Raw genomic sequence first — 20,205 nt, 5'->3', positions numbered from 1 at the left:
CTAGCTCAGCTGTAGTGTAAACAGACTTTGGTGCCTTAGTGCTGCTAACAGAGCTGCCATGGTGATAGATCCACAAACTAATAAGTAATGATGGCAGATTTGAAATGTGCTGGACCACAGAGTGCTGGATTAGAGAGGTACAATCTTTACTAATAATCTGTCAGTCTATTTATCTATGTATATCTCTAGGGCCATTCCCTTGTGGGGTGGCCACAGCAGAGTCTCCATAACTGGTGAACTCCAGTGCTGCTTCTTAGTCCTTTTAGTACCTCACCCTAAATAGACCACTGGCAGAGAGCAACTCCAGTGTAGTGTTTTCAGAAGCTCCTACCTGATAATGCAAAAGAGTAAACGTTTATGAACATGCAAAGGCTGCCATTCTTATGAGAGCTTGCTTCTCGAGTAATTATTTTAAAGACCTGTGAACATTAACATTATTTTTTTTTATTTGTAACAATCATTAGAAGTACTCACATAAAGAACAGGCCTAGTTTAGATTATGCTAGATTTATGATTGAAAGCTTTTTAAACCTGTGTAACATTCAGGCATTGCTTTTTCTTTCCTGTATAGTTCAAGTTTTGGTACCTGTACAGAAGACATTTTTGTCCCTACAGCATGAGAGATAACAGTATAAAATTGTATTTAGCTTTTAATATCCAGAGGTTAGTTAAATTTTAGGCCTGTCAACTTCCACAGTCATTAAGGTTGTCAAAATTAAGCTCTGTCCACTAACTGAAAAATTCTTAACACCCTCTTTAGGTGCTAAAGATAATTCTTAGATCACACACTATCACTGTCCATGTGGCTCATGTCCATAGAGGGGCCACTGCTTTGAGAGATTATAATGGACAGCATTGCCACTATGCATATTTTAAAATCCATTTTTTTGGTGCCTTGACTGGATGGAGTGATCATTATTTTGCATTTATTTCACAATATACTGTCTTTTATCTGCTTGCTTTATGTATAAATTTCATGTAGATATTCTTTATATGTCAGCAGAAATTGATGATTGTTGCAACATTGACACAAACTGAACACTTCCCTCTCCTGTCACTTCTCCATGGTAACTAAATGATTATCCTTAGGAAAAATTTGGCATACCTTAGTATTCCCCCCTTACCCTTAGAGCTTAGCCTTGAAATTGTGGCTGGTATTCTCAGTACATAAATATGCTTTGGATGTGTTAAGGGAATAATTATGGTGATGTGCCCATGGAAATGTATGACAGGTGATGTGTTGTTGAATAAGATCTGTCATATTAAGGTTAAAGGCAGAAGGAGACAAGGCATACTTCAAAAGGGGTGGATAGATGTAAGTGAATTGTTTAAGGCTACATCTATTGTAGGTTAGGATGTCAAGAGATATGATCTTTTACTGTGGGCAATGTAGATTTTTTGTGAGGATGTATGTTTCAAAAGAAATGTTACTGCGCTTGACAAATTTTTGATATGTAAAATGAAAATTAGAAGACTGGACATTACTTGACTATGCATTTGTGAATTGAGAAGTTCTTTGTTCTTGATCCATCTTGAGTAAGTGGGAATGAAGTTTTAGATGATAGATAGGATGTATGTGAGTGATATTAGAGGATTTATGGACCTAATCCACATTAGGGAAATGGCACTTAAGTTAAGGACAATAGATTGAATATTCAGTTGATTTCAGTCCAATTTGGTCTGAATGCCTACCATTGTACAGAAATCCTTTTCTCATCCTTCTTAGGCTCATGATAGCCCAAGAGATTCAAAACTTTTCGTATAGCATCATCAAATTATGAATTTAGTGCATTTCTTACAATTTTATTGAAATATATTATGCCTTTGCAGGTTCAAACAAAGATATCAGAGAAGCTGATATTATTCAGTTACAAAATATAAGTATAACAGAGATCAAACCAAGCCTGTTGCCTATGGAAACTGATGTTATTTCATCAGAAGAAGATGACATATTAGCACGAGAATCCCCAGAGAGTGATCACAAATCCAGTCCGAGCCCAGAGGATGATATAAAGGTAAGGCTTTTTTTTGCATTCATGTTCAACAATTTGAATGTATGCAATTCTGGTTTTGGTGAATTTTGAGGGCATAACTGGTTATGTGCTTGTTTGTGCACAGACTTGCAAGGTTTTAGATGAGTTTTTCTTGCTTTTTTTCCTGGCTATGAAAAGCAGAACTTTGATACTTGAAACTTTTCTTAGATGTGCTTTTAATATTCTTTTACTGTATGGTAGTTTCCCAGCTTGTAAAGAATTGATTGTTGTAAGAACCATAGCCCTAGTTTGGATTTTACTAAAGGTCTGCTGTTTATGAATAGGTTTAACCAGGCTCATAACTTGTAGAAAATTCCTCCTTTGGCCATGGAACTTTTTACACCTTTTCCCAGCACAGTAAACCCTATTCTGATGGGCTTCATTGTCTCAGAATTACAGATCCTTCAGACCCCACTGGACTAAATGTTGGGATCTAACAGTAATTTCTGTAAAATTCCATTAAATTGCACATTTAGTCTTGGAAGTTAAGGTTGTTATTGTTTGAGTTTAAACCTCCCCACATCTCATGAGGTGCGGGGCCTATGCTTTAGGGCGGCCTGTTGGTGGTGAGGGACCTAAGCATTGAGCCTAGGGGTTTGGTCATGTTATTCCACCTGGCCACTACAAGAGCCAGACTCCCTCTGTTAAGGTACAATGGGACTGCTTTTGGGATGTAACAGAATAGTCTGTTAGTTCCTAACTTCAGTTTAGGATGCTGGGTGTCAGGGGAACACATGACAGTTTGTTGTGCATCACAATGGTTCATTTTTTTTCTTTTACTAATGTATGATATTTTCTCTGCATACATACACATAGTTTTACACTGATGTACAATAGTTTAATGGTCCAATATCATCCTCAGTTCCTTATCCTTGCAGAGATAATTTATATAGAAGTCTTGAGACAAAACAAGACAGCTTGGGCACTGCTTACTAGTCTGAACTGATTGCCCACTTGGTCTGCTCATAAACTCTTGCCTTTGTTATCATGCAGTTGCAGTGTTTTTATGGTACAAAGGCCTGTCATTTTGTAGTATATCATGGCAGATAAGAGTGCTAATAGTGTTGTGTTTGCTAAGAAGTCTAGGAAATAGCTTATCATGATGAAAATGATTGAGCATTATGTTTACATGGAAGCTCCATTTTTGACCAGGTAATTTAGGTGACTCAGGATGATCCACCACCATTTTCTGTTTATTCAGAGTAGTCTTTCCTGCTCCCTGAATGCTTCTAGCCTTAAAGGAATAAGGTAGGTTTCCATTATACATGTTAAAATTTCAATTGCTTATGCTCATTAGAAAAATTTGGGATGTAAAAGAATTTTGCCTTTAGTGGACTCCTGTCCCCTCAATTATTTGGTTAGAATGGGGTTTTACTGCATGCAAAGAATTGAATGGCATAAGACTCCTACCTCTTGTGTAGATATTGCTTGAGTTTTGCCCTTTAAAAAAAGATTTAACTTGAAGCCTGCCCGTTGCTCATGACTTGAAGAATATTAAACCAATGGCCATGGAACCCAGTACCAGGACAGTTTTTTTTTTTATATTTCCTAGCTAATATTTCAACTTAATCTTACCACTTTCCCAATAATTAAGATGTACAGCAGATGACACAGATGTTCAGTGGTACATCCGTCTGGTGATAATTATCCATTTTGTTCATGTTCCATTTTGGTATGCATGTGACTGGCTGTTGGTGTATTTTTTTGGTGTAACTGGTAACTGTTTGTGGATGGATTGATATGAATGTTCATTTTTTTGTACTCAATATGAATTTAATGGATTTGCAGCTCCTGAACAAAACTGTGATAACATAAAAATATACTTTCCAGTTATGTTTCTAATATTTCAAAATTTTACATTACAGACTTTGGATGAAAATGCTCAAGATGGTTTTGATGGCTATCCGGAGTATGGTGACAGTGAAAATGCTCAGGATTCTGTTGCCTCACATGTTGAGAGACTTCGTTTGACAGAGGATGTAGAGGAAAGCAAAATTATACCATTACCATGTACCAAACCTCCACTTGCTTTGTTTGATGATCAGTCACTTGATAGTATCTCATCCAATTCCTCTGGTCTCACATTTTCAACACTTTCTGGTAAGGGTTCACCTGGAAGTAGGAAATCACTGGAACATGATGATGTGGATAAACCTGAGGAAAGTCCTAAGATGCTGCAGGAGGTGAGATCCACAACATCAACCCCACTAGTTGATGAGAAACCTATTGATGATGAAATATCTCAAACATCAGCGGAGTCTGAACCAACTAAAGAGTTCCAGACTTCAGAAAGCCAGTTTATTGATCCACAACCACAAAGTCCTGGAGTCCTTACCATGACTGAGACACTTTCACAACCCAGCACTGGGGCTGACAAAGATGATCAGACTGTTGTGTCTGGTGCAAGCCTAGTGAGTCAAGATGATGACTCTCAAGAAAGTAGAGGCTCTTTTTCAAGAATTAGTATTGCATCGGAGAAATCTGAAGTTGAAGAGAAAGCTAAATCTGAGAAATCAGAAGGTGAGATATCAACCTCAAGTTCTGAATGTAGTGATAATGATAATAAGGGAAGACTAGAAGAGCAATCCCAGGGAAGACTAGAAGAGCAATCCCAGGGCAGATTAGAAGAGCAACTCCATGGAAGGTTAGAAGATCAACCCTATGGAAGAACAGAGGAGCAACCCCTTGGAAGACTAGATGATCAACTGCAGAATGAAGAAAAGCATTGTTTTGATACTCCACACAGGTCAAGCAAATCAAAGAGTGATCATAAAAGTAAACGAGATTCACATAGCCGTGAAAGAGAGAGAGAGAAAGAAAAGGATAAAGACTCAAAGCACAGTAAAGATAAAGAACGAAAACATTCAAAATCTCGAGATGACCACCATTCTCATCGAGACAAAGATAAGAAACACCATCGAAGGGATAAAGATCACGATGGTGAAAGGGATCGATCTCGTAGTCATCATTACCATTCTTCCTCGAGTTCTAATAAGGAAAGTTCAAGTTCAAGTAAGAGCTCAGGTGAGAAAGACAAGGACAGATCAAGCCATCAGTCAAGTGATAAGTCAGCTGAAGGAAAAAGTAGACGTGAAAGTGTAAATGAGAAAGCTGAGAACCGATCAAGTCATCAGTCAAGTGAAAAAATAGCTGAAGGGAAAAGTAGACGCGATAGTGTAAATGAGAAGGCTGAGAACCGATCAAGTCAAAAGTCAAGTGATAGGTCAGCAGAAGGAAAAAGTAGGCGTGACAGTGTAAATGAGAAGGTTGAGAATCGATCAAATCATCAGTCAAATGATAAGTCACCTGAGGGTAGAAGTAAATGTGATGGTGTAGATGAGAAGGCTGAGAACCGACCAAGTCATCAGTTTATTGATAAGTCAGCAGAAGGAAAAAGTAGACGTGATAGTGTACATGAGAAGGCTGAGAACCGATCAAGTCATCAGTTTATTGATAAGCCAGTAGAAGGAAAAAGTAGATGTGATAGTGTAAATGAGAAGGCTGAGAATAAACCCAAATGGCAGTTAGAAAGTAAATTAGATACTGGTGTCTGTGAAGACACTGAAGATAAACCCACGGATGCATTAGAAAGTAAGTCAGACATTGTAAGTGAGAAAACTGAGTTCAAACAAAGTATCAAATTAGAAAGCAAGAGTGAGAAACCTGAAGTTAAATCCGGCATCAAATCAGAGAGTAAGAATGAAAAAAGTGAAAAACTCAGCAGCAGATCAGATAACAAGAGTGAAAAATCTGAAGGTAAGCTAAGTACCAAATCAGACAACAAATGGGATGGAATTCCAAATGAGAAATTTGAAAGTATATTTGATAACAGATTAGAAAGCAAAATAAGCAACAGTTTAGATGGCTTCACCAGTGATAAATCTGAAAGTAAACCAGTTTCTAAATCAGACAGTAAGTCAAGCAGCAAATCTGACCGCAAGTCTGAAGATAAATCAGACAAAAAGCATCATTCAGAAAAGAAGGAAAAGAAACATGGGCATTCAAGCAAGCATTCTTCAAAGCATAAGAAGCATGAAGGTGAGAAAAGTCACTCTTCAAAGCACAAAAGCAGTAGTAAAGACAGAAAAAGAAAAGAGGAACGAGATAGTAAGCGTGAGAAGGAAGGCTTAGAGAGTAAGCACCTAAAGGAAGAAAAAGATAATAAGCATGAGAAAGAAGAGAAAGATGGCAAACGTGACAGGGATGAGAAAGATAGCAGGCGTGGGAAAGAAGAGAAACATGGCAAACGTGATAAGGAAGGAAAAGAAAGCAAGCATAAAAAAGATAAGAAAAATGGTAAACATGATAGGGAGTTGATAATTCATAAATGGGAATTGGCATTAACAGATGTAAAACCTTATAGAGAGGAGAAAGACAATAAAAGCAGCCGAGAGGACAAGGATAGCAAACGTAATAAGGAGGAAAAGGAAAAACTTCTTAAGGAGGAGAAGGACAAACTTCAAAAAGAGGAGAGAGACAAACTTAATAAGGAGGAAAGAGACCGACTTCATAAAGAAAAATGCATTGTAAAGGAACAAAAGGATGCTTCAAAACATGATTTAAAAGCTAAGAAAAGTAAAAGTATAATGAAAAGCAAATATCAGGAAACAAAGTTTAAGCATGATCATGAAATAATGAAGGAAAAAGTACTTGGGAAGAAGAAAGATAAACCTCGTAAAAGAAAAGGCGCTGAAGGTGACATTAATGATTTACAGAACTTTGGGTTCAGCAGTGATGCTCTTGTGCTGATGAATGATGATGATAACATTTTGTTATGTAGTTATGATGATGAAGATCTTGATACATCCAAAAGTCCACCCAAAATTCCTAAAAGAGCCAGACGTGAAACTCAGGCTAAACAACATAAAATCTCTCAAGATACTCTCAAGGCAAAGAATAGGAAGTTAGTTGAAGCACAAAAGAAAAATAAGAGGAAAAGAGGAGAAGCAAATGACTTTGAAGGTTTTGAAGACTGGAAATTAGACACAAGTCTTGCTGACTATCTTCATATAGCAAAAACAGTCCCAGATGAAATGGATATAGAATACAGTGAATGGTTTGATGATAGTGATTTGCATATGGTGATTTACAAGGGTGATTTAGATGGAAAAATAGACTTGAATGAGTTTTCATCATGTATGCTGAAACTTGGAGCTGTAGTTAGAAATGCTAGCATGGTAAATGAAGAGTCGGAGAAATTTGTAAAAGAAAAAGGACAAGTTGTTGAACAAGATAAGCTTGTTGAACAAGGGAAAATTGTTGAAGAGGAGAAATCTGTTGAAGAGCAAATTGTTGGAAAAGAGAAATTAGCTCAAGAACAAGGGATAGCTGTTGGACAAGAGATATTTGATAAAGAACAAGGGAAAGCTGTTAGACAAGAAAAAATTCTGGAAGACTGTGGGAAAGATGATACTGACAAAGAAAATTCTGATGAAAAAGTGAAATCTGTTGATCAAGAAAAAGACAAGGAAAAACAAGGTACACTCACTGAAGAACAAGGGAAATCTGAAGAAACAGGAAAATTTGATGATGATGTGGACCAGAGGAAATGTGTTGAAGGTGAAGGGAATTCTCATGAAGAAGTGATGTTTGCAGGTAAGCAAGGGAAAGCAGTGAAAGACCAAGGGAAGTTTACTGAAGATAAAGAGAAACTGCAAGATGAACAAGAGAACTGTAAAAAAACAGATAAAGTCATTGAAGAACCAGAGAACTTTATTAAAGACCAGTGTGATATGGATAATGAACAAGGGAAATCTGTCAAGGACCAAGAAAAACTTGAAGACCAAGAAAAACATGGAGATAAAGAGAAAGTTGGGGAAGACCAAGGGAAGTTTGATAATGACAAGGGTAAATCAGATGAACCTGGGAAACTTATCCAAAAACAAGGGAAGTCTGTTGAAGAACAAGGTAACTTTATTGAAGAACCAGATAAACTTGAAGACCAGTGTAAGTCAGATAAAAATCAGTTGATAAAAACTCCAGATGACTTACAGAAAAAAAGTGATGTACCATTGCTTGGAAAACGACGCAGAATATCTACCTCCAGCTCTACCTCTTCAAGCAATAGCTCCTCTGGTTCTCCTCAGCGCAAACGTGCCAAAACAGATCATCTGGTTAGAGATTCCACTCAATTAGTGGATCAAGATCCTGTCATTGTCAGTGGGTATGCTCTTCTTACTCCTGAGGATGACGGCAATAGAACATCAAGTAGAGATTATGGTAAGCCAAGTAATTTGAGAATGGGATTTGAATTTGTAGTGCAGCTAGAATAACAATTGATGTAGAGGTTACATTGTTTTATAGGTGAGGATGGCACTTTCAGTGAGGACTTTAGAATGGAAGATGAATATTGAAGGGCATGTAGATTACCTGTGCTTGGAGTAACAAAATGACTGAAAGTGTCTCCAAATGTAGTGAGTTTTGTTAGTTGTGTAACCTACACAGTTGTATGGTCATGGACCAGTGTTGGGATCTTAAAATGGCAGGTAAAGGGAAAGCAGTGGAGATAGATTTTTGGGAAGTGGAATGGAATCATAAGACGAGAAAGAGTGAGGAAAGTTAACAAAATGTTAATTAGACATAAGGTTTTGTAGTTTTGGCATTACTAATAATTGATTTAACAATTAGTCACAATGGAATTACTTAAGCTGGTTGATAGCGACATTATTGAATGTCATAATTTTGTTTCTTACATTGGAACTTTTCAGCATGGACCACTTTTTTTTAAGTGACTGAAATGGCATCACTAAAACATGCCCGTCATGGCCATCTTTGGTGAAAAGAAAATAGATGTAAGAAAAAGAAAGATTAGGGCATTGGTCTTCTTTATCCAGTCATACCATTGGACACATAATAAAGTAAATGTATATCAGACATTCTATATTGGAAATTGGCTGTATCAGATACCCAAAGCCCTGTTGGACTTCTATCAAATTTAATTAGAATTAATATTGTACAATAAATGGAACCATGGAAGTGGAAGTGAGTCATAGGATGGGTGAGGAGGCAAAGGTTCTAGGATCGAGGAATGTGTGGAAAGATAGGGAGGGCAGGAATTGATACGTTTGAAGATATTTTATTTATTTATTTTTTTTATTACACTTAATCGCCATCTCCCGTGTTAGCGAGGCAGCGTAAGGAAACAGTTGAAGGAATGGCCCAACCCACCCACATACACATGTATATACATAAACGCCCACACACTCACATATACATACCTATACATTTCAACGAATACATACACAGACATATTTTTTTTTTTTTTTTTTTTTTTTTTTTATACTTTGTCGCTGTCTCCCGCGTTTGCGAGGTAGCGCAAGGAAACAGACGAAAGAAATGGCCCAACCCCCCCCCCCATACACATGTACATACACACGTCCACACACGCAAATATACATACCTACACAGCTTTCCATGGTTTACCCCAGACGCTTCACATGCCTTGCTTCAATCCACTGACAGCACGTCAACCCCTGTATACCACATGACTCCAATTCACTCTATTTCTTGCCCTCCTTTCACCCTCCTGCATGTTCAGGCCCTGATCACACAAAATCTTTTTCACTCCATCTTTCCACCTCCAATTTGGTCTCCCTCTTCTCCTCGTTCCCTCCACCTCCGACACATATATCCTCTTGGTCAATCTCTCCTCACTCATTCTCTCCATGTGCCCAAACCATTTCAAAACACCCTCTTCTGCTCTCTCAACCACGCTCTTTTTATTTCCACACCTCTCTCTTACCCTTACGTTACTTACTCGATCAAACCACCTCACACCACACATTGTCCTCAAACATCTCATTTCCAGCACATCCATCCTCCTGCGCACATCTCTATCCATAGCCCACGCCTCGCAACCATACAACATTGTTGGAACCACTATTCCCTCAAACATACCCATTTTTGCTTTCCGAGATAATGTTCTCGACTTCCACACATTTTTCAAGGCTCCCAAAATTTTCGCCCCCTCCCCCACCCTATGATCCACTTCCGCTTCCATGGTTCCATCCGCTGACAGATCCACTCCCAGATATCTAAAACACTTCACTTCCTCCAGTTTTTCTCCATTCAAACTCACCTCCCAATTGACTTGACCCTCACCCCTACTGTACCTAATAACCTTGCTCTTATTCACATTTACTCTCAACTTTCTTCTTCCACACACTTTACCAAACTCAGTCACCAGCTTCTGCAGTTTCTCACATGAATCAGCCACCAGCGCTGTATCATCAGCGAACAACAACTGACTCACTTCCCAAGCTCTCTCATCCCCAACAGACTTCATACTTCATATATATTTATATAAACAAGTACATATTCATACATGCTGTCTTCATCCATTCCCACCACACATGAAATGGCACCCCCCCTACCCCCGCATGTGCGCGATGTAGCATTAGGAAAAGACAACAAAGGCCACATTCGTTCACACTCAGTCTCTAGCTGTCATGTGTAATGCACCGAAACCACAGCTCCCTTTCACATCCAGGCCCCACAAAACTTTACATAGTTTACCCCAGACTCTTCACATGCCCTGGCTCAATCCATTGACAGCACATTGACTCTGGTATACCACATCGTTCCAATTCACTCTATTCCTTGCACGCCTTTCACCCTTCTGTATGTTCAGACCCTGATCGATCAAAATCTTTTTCACTCCATCCTTCCACATCCAGTTTCCCACTTCTCCTCATTCCCTTCACCCCTGACACACATATCCTCTGTGTCAATATTTCCTCACTCATTCTCTCCATTTGACCAACCCATTTCAATACACCCTTTTGTGCTCTCTCAACAACACTCTTTTTATTACCACACATCTCTCTTACCCTTTCATTACTTACTCAATCAGACTACCTCACATCACATATTGTCCTCAAACACCTCATTTCCAACACATTCACCCTCCTCCACACAGCCCTATCTATTATTCCTTCAAACGTACCCTTTTTTGCTCTCTGGGATAATGTTCTCGCCTTCCACACATTCTTCAACGCTCCCAGAACCTTCGCCCCCTACCCCACCCTGTGATTCACTTCCACTTCCATGGTTCCATCCATTGCCAAATCCACTTCCAGATATCTAAAACACTTCACTTCCTCCAGTTTTTCTCCATTTAAACTTATTATATTACTACATAGTAATATAATAAGTACTTAGTGAAGGAGTAATCTTATTAGGTACAGTAGGGTTGAGGGACAAGTCATTAAGTTTGAATGGATGGGTCTTTTTTCATCTCTTTCGTGGCACCACCTCGCTAATACAGGAAACAGCGATCAAGAAAGAAAAAACATTCATACACAGTGCCTGCCAATGAGGATGGCATGAGGGAGCTGCAGTAGAACCGTCAGGGATAAACATATATGTATATTTGTTGAAATGAGTGAATTTGATGGTGGATTAACCTTTCACTGTAGTTTCTTCTTATGATAATGAAGATGGGTTAAATGAGAAATGAATTTATATCGTCATCATTAGTTTACATTTGATTTGATATTGCATTCTTATCATAACCATCTTGATTTTTCTCTTTCCAGAACTGGATTACAGTCAGAGAATGAGCACTTACAGCCCACTCTCCCCAGCTAGTGACTCCTCTGCAGATGATGGGAAAGCCAAAACTGGGGGTATGTACACAGTTTACTTATTTCTACATATTCAGTTTTAAGATCCCATTAAAATTCATATATAATGACTTTATTTTCAGCACATGAAATGTTATAGCATTATTACTTAAAAAATGCAAAGTCCTTTCTCAGGTGTTTAGAACCTTCTCTTTCTTTTTTCAAAATGCTATACTTATAGTTAATATAGCACTTAGAAAGGATTTGTTTTGCATCACTCCAGTTTACAAATTCATAACTATTTTCTTAAGATAATTAGACTAAAACATCTGTCAGGACCTGGAACAAACTTCATTCCACATATTTTTAAGGCATCTTTACACAAGTGAAGAAAGAATTTTTTTTTTTTTTTTTTTTTTTTTTTTTTTTTTTTTGTCGCTGTCTCCCGCGTTTGCGAGGTAGCGCAAGGAAACAGACGAAAAAAATGGCCCAACCCACCCCCATACACATGTATATACATACGTCCACACACGCAAATATACATACCTACACAGCTTTCCATGGTTTACCCCAGACGCTTCACATGCCCCAATTCAATCCACTGACAGCACGTCAACCCCGGTATACCACATCGCTCCAATTCACTCTATTCCTTGCCCTCCTTTCACCCTCCTGCATGTTCAGGCCCCGATCACACAAAATCTTTTTCACTTCATCTTTCCACCTCCAATTTGGTCTCCCTCTTCTCCTCGTTCCCTCCACCTCCGACACATATATCCTCTTGGTCAATCTTTCCTCACTCATTCTCTCCATGTGCCCAAACCATTTCAAAACACCCTCTTCTGCTCTCTCAACCACGCTCTTTTTATTTCCACACATCTCTCTTACCCTTACGTTACTTACTCGATCAAACCACCTCACACCACACATTGTCCTCAAACATCTCATTTCCAGCACATCCATCCTCCTGCGCACAACTCTATCCATAGCCCACGCCTCGCAACCATACAACATGTTGGAACCACTATTCCTTCAAACATACCCATTTTTGCTTTCCGAGATAATGTTCTCGACTTCCACACATTCTTCAAGGCTTCCAGAATTTTCGCCCCCTCCCCCACCCTATGATCCACTTCCGCTTCCATGGTTCCATCCGCTGCCAGATCCACTCCCAGATACCTAAAACACTTCACTTCCTCCAGTTTTTCTCCATTCAAACTCACCTCCCAATTGACTTAACCCTCAACCCTACTGTACCTCATAACCTTGCTCTTGTTCACATTTACTCTTAACTTTCTTCTTTCATACACTTTACCAAACTCAGTCACCAGCTTCTGCAGTTTCTCACATGAATCAGCCACCAGCGCTGTATCATCAGCGAACAACAACTGACTCACTTCCCAAGCTCTCTCATCCACGACAGACTTCATACTTGCCCCTCTTTCCAAAACTCTTGCATTCACCTCCCTAACAACCCCATCCATAAACAAATTAAACAGCCATGGAGACATCACACACCCCTGCCGCAAACCTACATGTCTTTAAATTATTTTGCATATATAGTTTATACATTTCTTTGTGAAACTTATCAGTAAAATAATTTATGTTAGTAATTTGTTGTTGTATATGCTCATGCAGAAATACCTGCTGATACCAGCTCTGAAGTTGACAAGTCAGCAACTGGTAGTTCAGACAACCAAAAGATTGACAAACCTGCAGAGATCTTCAAGACTGCATCTGCGTGGCCTAGCGAAGAGAGTAATCTGTCAGTTTAAGTTATAAGTAGGTATTAAGGATTTTAATCCATGGAATAAACTGCAGTGTGTGGAGAAAATTCTGTAGGGGTCACTGTGTTGTTGATACAGCAGATGGCATATTATATACAGGCAGTTGAAGTGTAATCATTTTGTTTTAATGTTTAGCTAGTGGCCGTAGTATATTGTTATTGTTGATGGGGATAAATTTCTTCACTTATTTAGCCATTTTTACAAACACTTTCTCTGGTGTGAGTTTAAAACTAAGTGAAAGTTGTCTTTGAGCATTTCTTTGGTATTGTAAGAATGATATCCTTCATTTCTGTTCATGTTTCCTGAACCCGAAATATAATTGTGTTGATGTTATCAAATGGTGTAATGGAAAAGGACGAGGTTTACATCATTACCTCAAAATCTCATAACTCTAAAAGATATGGGTGATTATATATTTACATTATATGTTCATTATTTTATTATACTTGATTGCCGTTTCCTGCATCAGCGAGGTAGCACCAGGAAACAGATGAAGAACGGCCCATGCACTCATATACACGTACATGTCAACATATACATTGACATATACATATATATACACATGTACATACATATTCATACTTGCTTGCCTTCATCCCTTCCTGGCGTACCGTGCTTCATTGGAAAGATAATCACTACCCCCTGCTTTAGTGAGGTAGCGCCAGGAAAACAGACAAAAAAGGCCACATTCCTTCACACTCAGTCTCTAGCTGTCATGAGTAATGCACAGGTATTTTTATATGTTAAACTAAACTGAAAATTATTCAGTTATTTGGTCATATTAAGGATTATGGAATTTTCATCTTTAAAGGTTGTAAAAAAGTGGGTTAATTTTTTACTTTTCTTTCCTGGGTAGTTTTCCACGGTCATGATCACAGTGTAACATTTTTTGTTATAGATGATAAACTCAAGCAGTAGGAGTCCCTCAGTGATAGATGCTTTAGCAAGTCACTATTTATGATGATGTAGTAGCAGCCTCACATAAGGTGGATGTATTTGGGTCACTCGGTGTTTGAAGAGTGCAAGATCTGTACTGTTCTGACTCTGTTACATCTAATGAGTTCATAAGTTCATGTTCATTCAAGGTCTCAGCAGTGGAAGTTTCATGAAAAATATTTTAATCACATTGCACATTGGACATTTTCTCGTATGCTATAGATCTAGAAAGTAATTAGAACATTAAATATAATTTCATTTACTGAACTGAATCAACATTACTGCTAAATGTGGACCCTTGAATCATATTGAAAGCTGTGACCTGAAAGAGTGAGAATGAAAGAAATATATGAGGATTGCTATTTTCAGTTAGGAAACCAGCTTAGGAAGACAGTAAAGAGCTGTGTTTGTGTAGATGTGGAAGAAGATAATGTATGTGACATGTTTTGTCATGTACATAAATGTATATAATTTTATGTGATCAGTATACATGGTGTTGAAATCACAATTATTTCATTTGACAAGTTAAGACTCAAACATAGTTTCCATCCACGTAAAGTTAGTTAATATATTGCAGATTGTTGGTTTGTTGATGATAAAGTTTTTCATATGAATTTGAGGGTGAAGGAAAAGTGACAGACCTGATACCAGAAATCAAAGTGGGTAGGATTGCTGAAACTTTCTGAAATTTAAGAGCCAACTTTGTTGTTGATATGGGCAGGACAGTACTTTGTTTGTTGTTGATATGGGCAGGACAGTACTTTGTGGCACTGAATGTGTTTTTCTGTCACTTTTAGCCATGCAAAAGTAAAAATTTTTCATTCCAATGGATATCATGCTATGATATGAGCATTTTATGGAAGAACATCATTTTGAATTTGAAATGGTTCTCCTCAAATGGTAGATATTTAAATTGGTATTACTTAGTGTCTGAACGAAAGTTTTCATATTCATATTGAGTACAAGAAAAGGAATGTTATTCCATACTTTTTTAAAATCTCTTATTTTAACCAGGATATATTGGTTTGATCGCTATGAATGTGTAGTCTTCATTACTTGTGATCCTGTATCATGAAATTATTCTTAAACTAAAATTTGACCGCCTAGTATAATTAGTTCAGTGTGAAATATTTCACTTGATTTGTAATGTGAACAGCATGGTGCTCTACAGACGTAATATCAGTCCACAGTGACAGACATGATTGGCAGGACATGGTCTACCTTAGTTTGCACTTAGATGTATTTATACAAGTTGAGGTTAAATTTACACCAGAAAGGCTGGGACCCATCATAGTAGGATGTGGCATAATCATATGTTGAATGTTCAGTTAAACCATTCTCATAATTCTTCCCATAGGGTATTTCGTACGAAATATAAAAATACAAATTGAGTTTGCATGTTTTGGTGTAATGTCTGCCTTTATTCTATAGGCCCTCTGCACTATAACATGATGGTGCCTGCAGAACTTCCTCCATAAACCATGATCTCAGGACGTTTCTGCAGACTCCTTGATAAGACTCCTCTTGATAATGTGATCTCTCAGTCTGTCTTTTCATCTTACCTTGATCTTTTATACCTCTTATCACTCACCTCACTCAGATACACTTCTAGTCATGCTCTACACATGTCCACACCTCGTCAGTACTTCATCTTTTACTTTTTGATACAATAGATTCACAAGATTAGTCGCCCAGGTTATTTATGATTATCAGATCAGTCATTGAAGTGAAGGTTTAATTTCATGTATTTAGTTGACTGATATCTGGCTCTTCTTCACATGTTGACAGTGTTGTCCAGTATTAATGCAAGTCACTTATTCTAACATTGGTTTAACAGTCGTGCCAGGAATACTATCCTTGAAAATCATAATATTCATTGTCTTTCAGTTTATAAAGGATTGGCATAAATTTTTTTTTGTTTTTTTATAAATGAAATTGATAGCCAGATAGATATGTATATCTTATTCATAAAATTTCAACATCTCTTTCACAAAGCTTATAATGCAAAGAGCTTTGTGAAGTCAGAATTTTTGCATTTTCCCCTGGTACGTTTGTAATTTTGTAAGCATCATAAAGTTTGTGTATATCAGTAAATAGGAAACTATTAAAGAAATTATATATGCTTTAAATTTATTGGGTTAAATGTTGATAAGAAACTGTTATTATTATTATTACTATCTTTTATCAAGATCAGTTTTTGCATTTCTCCTTTTTTTTTTTCTTTATGATGTTATCAGAGTAGGTTTATGGTGAAAATGTGCAGAGTGTTTTGTGCTGTTGTGAATACTTTTGTAGTATCACATATCTGAAGATTTAATACAAATGTACTTGCATAGTATAGTAGGTCAGAGACTGAGTACATTTTATAAAGTAGTTGGGGTTTTTTATTAGCTTAATTACCAAAGTAATAAAAGAATGTATTTTCTTTCTTTTGTCAGACTAGGAGTTTATTAATATTTGTACAGTATGATTAGATATAAGGAGGGGCAGTGTTGGTAAGATTTTACCAAATAAAGTATTTGAAATGATATTTTTCTTTGTATCCACAGATTTTATATATTTTTTTTTTATATACTTAGTCGCTGTCTCCCAAGTTAGCGAGGTAGCACAAGGAGACAGACGAAAGAATGGCCCAACCCACCCACATACACATGCATATACATAAACACCCATACATGCACATATACATACCTATACATTTCAACTTATACATACATAGACATATTTTCTTTTCTTTCAAACTATTCGCCATTTCCCGCATTAGCGAGGTAGCGTTAAGAACAGAGGACTGGGCCTTTGAGGGAATACCCTCACCTGGCCCAATTCTCTGTTCCTTCTTTTGGAAAAAAAAAAAAAAAAAAAAAAAAAAAAAAAAAAAAAAAACACGAGAGGGGAGGATTTCCAGCCCCCCGCTCCCTCCCCTTTTAGTCGCCTTCTACGACACGCAGGGAATACGTGGGAAGTACTCTTAATCCCCTATCCCCAGGGATAACATAGACATATACATTTATTTTATTTTTTATTATACTTTGTCGCTGTCTCCCGCGTTAGCGAGGTAGCACAAAGAAACAGACGAAAGAATGGCCCAACCCACCCACATACACATGTATATACATACCTATACATTTCAACGTATACATACATATACACACACTGGCATATACATATATACACATGTACATAATTACAGAGTTATAAGTTTGTTGAGTATTCCTGGTAAATTATATGGGAGGGTATTGATTGAGAAGGTGAAGGCGTGTACAGAGCATCAGATTGGGGAAGAGCAGTGTGGTTTCAGAAGTGGTAGAGGATGTGTGGATCAGGTGTTTGCTTTAAAGAATGTATGTGAGAAATACTTAGAAAAATAAATGGATTTGTATGTAGCATTTATGGATCTGGAGAAGGCATATGATAGAGTTGATAGAGATGCTCTGTGGAAGGTATTAAGAATATATGGTGTGGGAGGCAAGTTGTTAGAAGCAGTGAAAAGTTTTTATTGAGGATGTAAGGCATGTGTACGTGTAGGAAGAGAGGAAAGTGATTGGTTCTCAGTGAATGTAGGTTTGCGGCAGGGGTGTGTGATGTCTCCATGGGGCCTGGATGTGGAAAGGGAGCTGTGGTTTCGGTGCATTATTACATGACAGGTAGAGACTGAGTGTGAACGAATGGGGCCTTTGGTGTCTTTCCTAGCGCTACCTCGCACACATGAGGGGGAAGGGGGTTGTTATTCCATGTGTGGCGAGGTGGCGATGGGAACAAATAAAGGCAGACAGTATGAATTATGTACATGTGTATATATGTATATGTCTGTGTGTGTATATATATATGTGTACATTGAGATGTATAGGTATGTATATTGTGCATGTGTGGACATGTATGTATATACATGTGTATGTGGGCAGGTTGGGCCATTCTTTCGTCTGTTTCCTTGCGCTACCTCGCTAACGCGGGAGACAGCAACAAAGCAAAATAAATATAAATAATAACATAATTCATACTGTCTGCCTTTATTCTTTCCCATCACCACCCTGCCACACATGAAATAATAACCCCATCTCCCTGCATGTGCACGAGGTAGCGCTAGGAAAAGACAAAAAAGGCCACATTCATTCACACTCAGTCTCTAGCTGTCATGTATAATGTACCAAAACCACAGCTCCCTTTCCACATCCAGGCCCCACAAAACTTTCCATAGTTTACCCCAGACGCTTCACATGCCCTGGTTCAATCCATTGACGGCACGTCGACCCTGGTATACCACATTGTTCTAATTCACTCTATTCCTTGCACGCCTTTCACCCTCCTGCATGTTCAGGCCCCGATCACTCAAAATCTTTTTCACTCCATCTTTCCACATCCAATTTGGTCTCCCACTCCTCCTCGTTCCCTCCACCTCTGACACATATATCCTCTTTGTCAATCTTTCCTCACTCATTCTCTCCATGTGACCAAACCATTTCAAAACACCCTCTTCTGCTCTCTCAACCACACTCTTTTTATTACCACACATCTCTCTTACCCTTCCATTACTTACTCGATCAAACCACCTCACACCACATATTGTCCTCAAACATCTCATTTCCAACAGTATTCTTTCTTCAAATGTATTACCTATCTCTCCTTTCTTCCCACACACATTCAAACACCCTAATCTGAGCCTTCGAGGTGGATGAGCACTCCCGCTTAACTCCTGTTTCCTCCTTTAGAAATTGAAATACATATGACATTGTTAGGGCTACTATACCTTCAATTGTATCCTTTTTTGCCCTCCCAAATGACATTCTCTCTTTCTACACATCCCCTCTTTTTTTTTTTTTTTAATTTTCCAAAAGAAGGAACAGAGAAGTGGGACCAGGCAAGGATATTCCCTCAGAGGCCCAGTCCTCTGTTCTTGGCGCTACCTCGCTCACAGCGGGAAGTGGCGAATAGTATGGAAAAAAATTATATATATATATATATATATATATATATTATTTTTTTTTCTTTATTATACTTTGTCGCTGTCTCCCGCGTTTGCGAGGTAGCGCAAGGAAACAGACGAAAGAAATGGCCCACCCCCCCCCCATACACATGTATATACATACGTCCACACACGCAAATATACATACCTACACAGCTTTCCATGGTTTACCCCAGACGCTTCACATGCCTTGATTCAATCCACTGACAGCACGTCAACCCCGGTATACCACATCGCTCCAATTCACTCTATTCCTTGCCCTCCTTTCACCCTCCTGCATGTTCAGGCCCCGATCACACAAAATCTTTTTCACTCCATCTTTCCACCTCCAATTTGGTCTCCCTCTTCTCCTCGTTCCCTCCACCTCCGACACATATATCCTCTTGGTCAATCTTTCCTCACTCATTCTCTCCATGTGCCCAAACCACTTCAAAACACCCTCTTCTGCTCTCTCAACCACGCTCTTTTTATTTCCACACATCTCTCTTACCCTTACGTTACTCACTCGATCAAACCACCTCACACCACACATTGTCCTCAAACATCTCATTTCCAGCACATCCATCCTCCTGCGCACAACTCTATCCATAGCCCACGCCTCGCAACCATACAACATTGTTGGAACCACTATTCCTTCAAACATACCCATTTTTGCTTTCCGAGATAATGTTCTCGACTTCCACACATTCTTCAAGGCCCCCAGAATTTTCGCCCCCTCCCCCACCCTATGATCCACTTCCGCTTCCATGTTTCCATCCGCTGCCAGATCCACTCCCAGATATCTAAAACACTTCACTTCCTCAAGTTTTTCTCCATTCAAACTCACCTCCCAATTGACTTGACCCTCAACCCTACTGTACCTAATAACCTTGCTCTTATTCACATTTACTCTTAACTTTCTTCTTCCACACACTTTACCAAACTCA

General features: G+C 38.4%; 1 protein-coding gene across 2 annotated transcripts in view; it reads left to right on the top strand.

Moving 5' to 3' along the window:
* The window catches only part of LOC139760610 (uncharacterized), a 29,523-nt gene extending 12,676 nt beyond the window's left edge, over window positions 1-16,847 (top strand). For both annotated transcript variants that reach the window (XM_071684004.1, XM_071683995.1), the window contains 4 exons: window positions 1,831-2,015; window positions 3,899-8,252; window positions 11,570-11,659; window positions 13,235-16,847. In XM_071684004.1, coding sequence (XP_071540105.1) covers window positions 1,831-2,015; window positions 3,899-8,252; window positions 11,570-11,659; window positions 13,235-13,371 — 4,766 coding nt within the window. In that variant the 3' untranslated portion in view covers window positions 13,372-16,847. The remainder of the gene's footprint in view (window positions 1-1,830; window positions 2,016-3,898; window positions 8,253-11,569; window positions 11,660-13,234) is intronic.
* Window positions 16,848-20,205: the final 3,358 nt, after the last annotated feature.

The sequence above is a fragment of the Panulirus ornatus genome, chromosome 3 (assembly GCF_036320965.1).
Source record: "Panulirus ornatus isolate Po-2019 chromosome 3, ASM3632096v1, whole genome shotgun sequence".
Classification (NCBI taxonomy): Eukaryota; Metazoa; Arthropoda; class Malacostraca; order Decapoda; family Palinuridae; genus Panulirus; species Panulirus ornatus.
Note: the sequence above shows the minus strand (reverse complement) of the source record. Positions and strands in the feature narration are given on the sequence as shown.